The sequence below is a fragment of the Sus scrofa genome, chromosome X (genome assembly GCF_000003025.6).
Source record: "Sus scrofa isolate TJ Tabasco breed Duroc chromosome X, Sscrofa11.1, whole genome shotgun sequence".
Lineage (NCBI taxonomy): Eukaryota > Metazoa > Chordata > Mammalia > Artiodactyla > Suidae > Sus > Sus scrofa.
Window position 1 is genome coordinate 85,655 of NC_010461.5, and position 9,059 is coordinate 94,713.

At 52.5% G+C, this 9,059-nt stretch overlaps 1 protein-coding gene across 10 annotated transcripts in view; it reads left to right on the forward strand.

The window, feature by feature from the left end:
• The window catches only part of GYG2 (glycogenin 2), a 37,103-nt gene extending 33,345 nt beyond the window's left edge, over positions 1-3,758 (forward strand). For all 10 annotated transcript variants that reach the window (XM_021079763.1, XM_021079762.1, XM_021079767.1 and 7 more), the window contains one exon: positions 1,832-3,758. In XM_021079763.1, coding sequence (XP_020935422.1) covers positions 1,832-1,993 — 162 coding nt within the window. In that variant the 3' untranslated portion in view covers positions 1,994-3,758. The remainder of the gene's footprint in view (positions 1-1,831) is intronic.

Genomic DNA, 9,059 nt, shown 5'->3' on the forward strand with positions numbered 1-9,059 from the left:
CTAATTTTTCTCCCTAACATCAGTCTGATAACAGCTTCTGATGTTTAAGTAATAGCCAAGAAATCTCTAGAGGTGAGTGCTGGGCTTAGGATGAAAATTAAGGAGTTCCCTTTGTGGCTCAGCGGGTTAAGAATCGGACGTAGTGTCCATGAGGATGCCGGTTCCATCCCTGGCTTCGCTCAGTGGGTTAAGGATCCGGCCGTTGCCGTGAGCTGCGGTGTAGGCTGGCAGGTGCATCTTCAATTTGATCTCTGGCCTGGGAACTTCTATGTGCCACAGATGTGGCCATAAAAAGAAAAAATTAGTTTTTGGTTTGTTTGTTTTTTTTTTTTTTGCATTGTGGCTTGGTTTGTGCAGGCTGCTACAACAAGAGTGAGGCTGCTTCCTGGCTCCTAGATAGCATCTTCTCACTGTGTCCTCACAGGATGGAAGGGGCGAGGAGGCTCCCAGGTGTCTCTTTTCTAAGGGCACTGATCCCGTCCTGGGGGCTCCACCCTCATGACTGCCTCCCCAAGACCCCACTCCCCCAAGGCCCCACCTCCCCAAGACCCCACTCCCCCAAGGCCCCACCTCCCCAAGACCCCACTCCCCCCAAGGCCCCACCTCCTGTCACCATCCCCTTGGGGGCAGGAATTTAACCTATGAGTTTGAGGAGGTGAAAACACACATACTCAGTTTATAGGAACAGATATGTAGACGCTGGCTTCCTACATAAACAGGTGTTAGTTTGCATGATGCATTGACCAGAATTTGCGAATTTGCTTTTTGTCTCTTGCTGGTCAGCATAGCACATGCCAGATGCTCTATCGTGAACTTAGGTCTAGCGCTGCTCGTGGAGGGGTTCTTCTGAAACGTCGCTGTGCAGCCTGTGGCATGGGAGCGCCTGCATGCGTTCAGCCCCTGCATGGTGGTTGTGGGCTCCCAGAGGAGGTGCAGAGTGTCTCGGGGGTGACACGGGATGAGTGGGAGTCTTGTTGGGCAGACCTACCATTGACAGCCCAGCCGCGATGTGAGCTTGGGACCGTGGGTAAGCGCCTGTCCTCTGGACATCCGTGAGATGGAGACAAGGTGCCCACCTGGGAGAGCTGGCGGAGGACTCGACCAGGGGCTGGTGTGGAGGAAATCCTGGTGGGAGCCTGGCTCATGAAGATAAACTCCCGTCCAGAGTTTCCTGGTGGCCTAATGGTTAAGGATCTGGTGTTGTCACTACTGTGGCTTAAGTCACTGCTGTGTGAGGGTTTGAGCCCCGGCCCGGAAACATTTGCAAGTGGCAGGCACGGCCGAAAAAAAAAATCTAGGAACAAGGGAACACAGGTACTGTTATCTTTTATCAAATTTCTGGAAAAGGAGGCAAAAAAAAGCATCGTCTAGTAAGAAGGTTCTATTTATTTACTTACTTATTTTGGTCTTTTTAGGGCTGCACCTGCAGCATATGGAGGTTCCCAGGCTAGGGGTTGAATCGCAGCGCCAGCCGCCCGCCTACGCCGCAGCCACAGCCACGCAGGATCCGCACGCACGTCTGCGACCTACACCACAGTTCGTGGCAACGCCAGATCCTTCACCCACTGAGTGAGGCCAGGGATCGAACCCGCATCCTCATGGATCCTAGTCGGGTTAATCCCTGGTCCACGACGGGAACTCGGAGAAGGTTCTATTTCATTCAGCGTGTTTTCTCCTAAATCGAAGGTCTGCTGTAGTCAGCAGGGCCGTGGTCCCCCCTGAGCCGTGAGTCTGCGGAACGGAATGCCAATCTGGGCAGACGCCTGGCGTATGGCTCAGGGTCCAAGGACAGTTTTTCTGAAGCCGTCTCCCGTGGGCTTGTGTTCCTTAGGTCGCCCTGGCCGTCTCCGTCTCCGCGCTGTCCATCCAAGAGAAGGTGAAGGCGCCGAGTCCCGAGGAGGAGCGCAGAAAGTGGGAGGAGGGGCGCATGGATTACCTGGGGAGGGACGCGTTTGCCCGCATTCAGGAGAAGCTGGACCGCTTCCTGCAGTGACCCGAGGGGCCCTGCCCCGCGAGCATCTCCAGGCCCCGCCCAGGGAAGGCTCTTCCGCGATGCGCCTCTGCGGATGGCGAGGCCGCCTGTCCATCCCGCGGTCCATCCAGAAGCCACTCGAACGAAGCCCCGCCCACGGGGCCTCGCTGGCTCTCCCGGGACGTCACGTTTCCTTTCCGACGTGATGTGTCCGCCAAAGGGAGCAGGAATAACCTGGTCGACCCCGGACACGGTTCTCTGATCTTGCTCGAAGCAGCTCAGAAATGCTGCCTCCGCCCCGTGCTGCTGTATCCATCCTGCGTAGGGTTAGATGTCACTGCACAGCTTCTGTCCCAAAGCTCGGGACACTGATATAGGGACTGCGAGTCCTGGGATCCCTCCGCGAGGACAAGCCCTTCCCTTTAAGACAAAGTCAGTGTTCAGTCTTGAGGGTCGCTCTGGTTTAGGCTTTGCAGAACGTGGCTGAGAAACAGCACGGTGTGGTGTCTCTTGCACAAAACCCCACAGGACTTCAAAGGGCCATTGACAGAGGCCCCGTGTGGATGAGCCAGCGGTGTTTGGAAGGCAGATTGCAGCTGCCTGGGGGAGGTAGCGTCTCCGACGCTGGTTTACCTACTGGTTTAGGAGAACCAAGGGTTGACACCGAGGGATGTGTGATGGCGGGGACAGGTCACGCTCAGTACCTGGACTTGGAGGGGCTGCCTGTTTCGAGGCAGGTGTGTCCAGGACGCCGGCCTGCCCTCTGCTGGGTCTCACTACCTCTCTTTGAAATACCGTGAGGCGGCATCGTGCTCTCCACGCCACGCCAGCGCAGCTCTTCGGGGCCAATGCTCCGTTTTGTGACACTGGACACTTTATTCTACCCGAAAGCCTCACCTTCAGAAAGGTCCTCGTCCTGGGAATGAGAGCGGTGTGTAGGGGTCTCTCTAAGGGTCACCCTCGGTGGCCGTCACAAGGGTAATTAAAGCTGGACGTCGCCCGCTGTACTAAAGAGAAAGAAATCTAGTTTTCTTTGGCTGTAGCTGCAGCGTGCCGTAGATCCCTGGCCAGGGATTGAACCTGCACCACAGCAGTCACCATGCTGGATCTCCACCCCACTGAGCCACCAGGGAACGCCAAGAAATGCAGTTTTTGTAATGTTTGAATGGTGTATTTGTCATGTGTGTCCTGTGGAAAGTCGCGAGGGCATAGGGTTGGAAGAAAGTTGAGGCAGCTGTGGGCAGGGCGTCTGGCCCCATCGTGTACCCCCCCAGACGAGGCTCGCCCTCTGGGTAAGGGAATCTTCTTGAAGATTTGGTGCTCGATGGGGCAGTTGCTTGTTCGAGGTGAGACCTGTGGAGGGATTGTTTCTTTTTATCGATGGCTGGTGAATGGTCTGTAGTCCTGGCTGGTTTCACTCATATGATGCATCAGGGATAGTCGGAAATAGCCATAGCGATAGAGCCTCGGGTGGGTTGGATGGGGTAACCCCAGAATAACCTCAGAGGAACCCCATCGGTCTGTTCCTGAGAAGGACCGTGTGCGCTCTGGGCCACAGTGTTGGACTATGACAAACAGAAGTCTGAGTCTGGCATCCAGATGTGCGAGAATTCCAGGCAATGAACATTGGAGTCCCATCCAGCTTCTCTGGGAAGAGGATGCGTGCGTAAGGGCGATGACGCACCAGCTGAAGGTGGACGCTCGACCTCTTGTGCCTTCTAGGGTCTGTGCCTTCTAGGGTTTGGATGACGGCAAATGTATTGCAATTAAAATTTTAAAATGGTGATGGGGTCTCCTTCTGGTGTGTATTTGTGTGTGTTCTGAGCCATTGGAATAATAGGTATAGGAATGTGAGTGGCTTTGTCCTACTATAAATTTAAACAACCAAATGGGTTTTTCAGACTGGATAGTAGCAGTGAAACGAGTAGAACTGTTTACTTCTTAACTGTAGAAATCTGGTGAGGTCTCTCTAGGGATGCTGCTCACTTCCTAGCTTTGTCTTCTCCATTTCATCCACCCACCCACCAACCCATCCATCCATCCATCCATTCTTGCATCCATCCATTTATACATCTGTCCACCCAACCATTCATCTATCCATCCATCCATCTATCCATTCACCCACCAACCCATCCATCCATCCATTGTCCCATGTATCCATCCATCCATTCACTGTCCATCCATCCATCCATCCAGCTATCCATTCATCCATCCACCACCAACCCTTTTATCTATCCATTCTTTCATTCATCCATCCATCCACCCAACTCACCTATCCATCCATTCTTCCATCCATCCATCCATCCATCCATCTATCTATTCATCCATTAATCCATCCACCCACCCACCAATCCATACATTCGTCAATTCATCCATCCACCCACCCACCCATTCTTTGATCCATCCATCCATCCGCCTACCAACCATCCATCCATCCTCCATGTAGTTATTGAGTGTCTCCAAATGGCAGACACTCGGACATGTGCTAAATCAATACATGAGAATGTACAAGAACGTACGCAAACCTGTACTGACTTGTAAAGACACTAAAGAGAAATACTGTGATATTATTGCCTGAAGAATGCTGCTGCCAGATGCTGTGCTGCGTAATGTCAGGACTACAGAACTGTATACGCTGAATTCCTGAGGGATGTGATTTGGCCAATACTATCGCTAATATTTTGGTACATAGAGTTTTTAAAAAAAAACATTTCATTGTTCTACAAACATCCAACTTGGCGGCGGGGGTGGGGCGGCCAGGATGAAACGGCATGGGGAGAAAAGTGTTTCCAGATGTGTTGACCTGGGCAGGTGGCTCTTGAGGAACCCAGCGTAGTAGTTTTGTTCCTTGAAGTTGCTGGGTCATATCCTGGTGGTTGCAGGTACCTGGACTGTCCTAAGGCTAATGCCTTTCGATGTGAAACCATGATTAAGTTGGAGTCAAATGGAGTATTTTTAGCCACCAGCCCTGGATTAGGAAAAGCAGACACGTTCTCGTTCCTGATTTCCTAGCCCTCTGCTCTTCACAGGGCAACACCCTTTGTACCTCTCTGCCTTCAGCTTCAAAACCAGATGTCGTGCATACCAATGCTGTCTGTCATCCTAAGAGACAACAATGGAATCTTCTTCTTGGCATGAACATCTGTTGGAAGCCTTTGATGCAGCTCCAGTGTATACCTGGCGTGCGACATATGCTTTGCGGATAATAACACATCATAAAAACGTCTTTTAAATTTAGTAGGAAGTTCATGTGGGGGCTCAGCAGGTTAAGAACCCAACACTGTGTCCATGAGGAAGAGGGTTTGATCCCTGGCCTCGCTCAGTGGGTTAAGGATCCGGTCTTGCCATGAGCTGCCGTGTAGGTCCCAGATGGGGCTCAGATCTGGCGTGGCTGTGGCTGTGATGCAGGCTGGCAGCTGCAGCGCTGATTCGACCTCCAGCCTGGGAACTTCCATATGCCACAGGTATGGCCCTAAAAAGGAAAAACATCCCCCCGGGGGGGAAGGAGGATACATTATAAAGAGGAGACTGGGTAGCGAGGCAGGTCCATTGGAAGCCTGGAGCGCAGCTGGGTACCTGTGGGACATTTTAGCTTTATGACCTTGAGAAAGCTGCCATGGATCAGCTTAAGTTCACGACAAACAGAATTTGCGAAAATCTCTGTGGGTCCCCCAGCACGTTAAGGTGGCCCAAGAGTTTCCATCTTCAGAGGCATCACGGGCCCCCCTCGTTTGCCTGGTGGGGTTTTCGACCCTCACCCCGTTCTTGGCCTCCTTTCTGACCCCTGGCCTCCTGCAGCCCAGGTGCCTGTGTCCCTTGGCGTCGTGGTGTCCTTGGCCCCAAGGACAACCTGGGCATTGAGATCGCATGGAGATTTGTGCATTTTGAGGGGGCTCCCCTCTCAGATGTTGGGTGGATGGGGGATGGAGTCAGAGAACAAAGGCCAACAAGAATTTGTAGCCGAGCGTCTGTGGCGCATCTGGGGAGACACGCTCTTGTTGGTGTGCTGTTGGCGGGAAGCTGATGATGGGCGTCTGGCCACGGGGCCACTTGAGGCATCATGGCCTTGGAAGGACCCTGTCGGTGTCACAGGACGTGGTATCTCTGGTCCGGGGCTTCTCCGGAAGGCTCCGTGCCCTGGGCTGTGGAGCACGTGGCTTCTGAAGAACGGCTTCAGCCTCTGGTCCTCCAGCAGGACCGCACCTGCAGCCGTCAGGGCTTCATCCTCTCTGTCCCTTCCAGTGGCCGTCACCCTTCCCCCCAAGCTGACCTCCGTTCAGTATCTCTCTGTGGGTGGGTGAAGGGTCTTGCGTCTTCTCTGGGGAGGTGTCCCCTGCTCCCGCTCCGAGGACCTGATGCTGCTTGTTGGGCAACCTCACCTTTGTATGGACAGCCCGCACTCCTGGACATTTTGCCACCCTGTGACGCAACCGTTGGGACCTTTTCAGTGGGTGAAACGTGTCCTCTGTCTCAGGAGGGGACTGTATGGCCGACGCCACGTGCTTACCTGGATTGCTCATGGTGGGATGCGGGATGCAGGATGGGAGGTGGTACAGAGATGAAGGGACAATTGAAGAGCGTGCGTGGTGAGGAGGTTAGACCGTGTGTGGGAGGCGGGTGGGGATTGGCTCAGATGCCTGCTGCCACCAGCCCCGTCCGGGACCAGAATGCACATGAGAGGAACCCAGCCTGGGGTCCCCCTGCCTTTGACTGCCCTTTTTAAAATCATTTTTATTATAGTTGACTTACAATGTTGTATCAATTTCTGCTGTACAGCAAAGTGACCCAGTCTACACACACACACACACACACACACACACACACACACACACACACACACACACACACACACCGGTTCTTATATTCTCTTCCATCCTGGTCCATCCCAAGAGATTGGATAGAGTTCCCTGTGCTGGACAGCAGGACCACATGGCTCATCCATTCTCAGTGTCATAGTTTGCCTCTGTGAACCCCAACCTCCCCGTCCATCCCACTCCCTCCCCCTACCCCCTGACGACCACAGGTCTCTCCGTGTCTGTGAGTCTGTATCGGTTCTGTAGATAGGCTCATTTGTGCCATATATAGTTTTTGAGATTTGACAGCATATTTATAATCGCAGATAGTATCATTCTAGTGAAAACATGGGGTTTATCATAAAAGATGGAAAATAGATAGCAACATCCACTTTGATACAGGCCTTGGTTTTTTCGATATATGCAGTCATGTGTGCCTTATTTTAGATTCCACCTGTAAGTGGCATCATGTGGTGTTTGTCTTTCTCTTTCTGACTTACTTCCCTGGGTATGATCATATCTGGTTGCACCCTTGGAAAACTAAATATAGAACTACCACACGACCCAGCTGTCCCACTCCTGGGCATCCATCCAGACTCTAACTGCGTTTCCAAAAGATCCCGCACCCATGTGTTCATGGCAGCACGATTCACAGCAGCCAAGGCAGGGAAACAACCTCAATGTCCTTTGACAGAGGCATGGATTTAAAGAAGACGTGGTCTCATGTACACAATGGAATATTACTCAGCCGTCAACTAAAACGAGAGGACATCTTAAAAGTTCTCCTCACCAAAAAGAAGGGGCATCTGTCTAACCTGATGTAGGCGTTTGCCGACACTGTGAGGGTGGCCGTTTGGCAAGACATGTAAAGCTATGAAGTCACCATGTTGCAACCTTCAGCTCCCACCATTGATTAGGTCTCCATAAAGCTGGGGACGAAGAAAAATCACACGCCTTGGTGACTGGGTCCCTCAGCCGAGGTGGCCTCCAGTCCCAGGCTGTACAGTATACACATGGCTTTCCTGGGTGGGGCTGGCTAAATCTGCCAGCCTATTGCTGCTTGTTATGCAAGTAATTTTTCTGGAAGGCCACTCCTTAGGATCAACGAGGGCACAAAAACAGGTCTCTGGCCAAGGGCTCTGTAGGAAACGTGGAAGGACATGCCCTTTTAGGGCAGTTTCTCAAGGAGAATTTTACCCACTCCCCCCGCCTTTTCTGGTAAGTTTTTGGAATGACTCAGGTCCCAATTCATCCAAGAACTATTTTTTGATCAGTCACTGGGCAAGGAATTAGGAACCACCACAAAATATTTGTAAAAATATAACCATGGCAGCTTTGGGAGAAGATGATGGGAGAACAAGTCAGGAAGAAACGCCTGTATTGCTTTGTTTTCAAAGCCATTTGGTCTGACAGGGTGTCCTTCGAAGACACAGAAGAGACCCAGGCACAGAGGAGAAGCCACGGGGAGGGTCTGAGAGGAGGTCCTCCTGCATGGGGGGGCCCCCCATCCAAGGACAGTGTCCTCCTAAAAGACAGAAGAGACCCAGACACAGAGGAGAAGCCACGGGAAGATGGAGACAGAGATGGGAGGGAGGTGGCCACCAGCCCAGGGCCGCCTGGAGCCCCCAGAAGCTGGAAGAGGCAGGAAGGACCCTCCCCTGGAGCCTCTGGAGGGAGGAAGCATGGCCCTGGGACCCCTCGATCTTGAAAGTCTGGTCTCCAGGACTGAGAAAGGATAATTTTCATTGTTTTAAGCCACCTGGTTTGTGGTCATTTGTTACCACCACCCCAGGAAACTCAAACACACACTGTCTGTAAGCTTGTGTAAATCTTAGTTTTTCCTCAAGACTCTTCACCTCTGGCATCCTCTGGAAAGCCTTTCATAGACTTCCAAGGCTTCAAGAGTGGGCAAAGACCAGGAGAGGAAACCCCCAGGATTGGGGACCAGCTGCATTCCGAGTGTTTTAATCTTCCAATACCCCCGGCGTGCACACCTACTCTTCTCCATGACGAAGGCAAGGGTTTAGCCAAGCACAGAGGCAATGCCTGGGAGAAAGGCCGGTCTTTTTGACCAAGGATGCTGAGACCACTGGATATCCATGGGCAAAAAGATACACCTTGATACGGAGTTCTCAGAACGCTCCTGTTGGTTTTCTTGAGCTCTCCTAACAAAGCACCCCGGACAGGGTCCCTCAAACAACAGACATTGCTATCTCCCAGCCCTGGAGGCCGGAGGTCCGAGATCCAGGTGTGGGGAGGGCGGGTTCCTCCTTGGTGAGGAGACGGCAGATTTT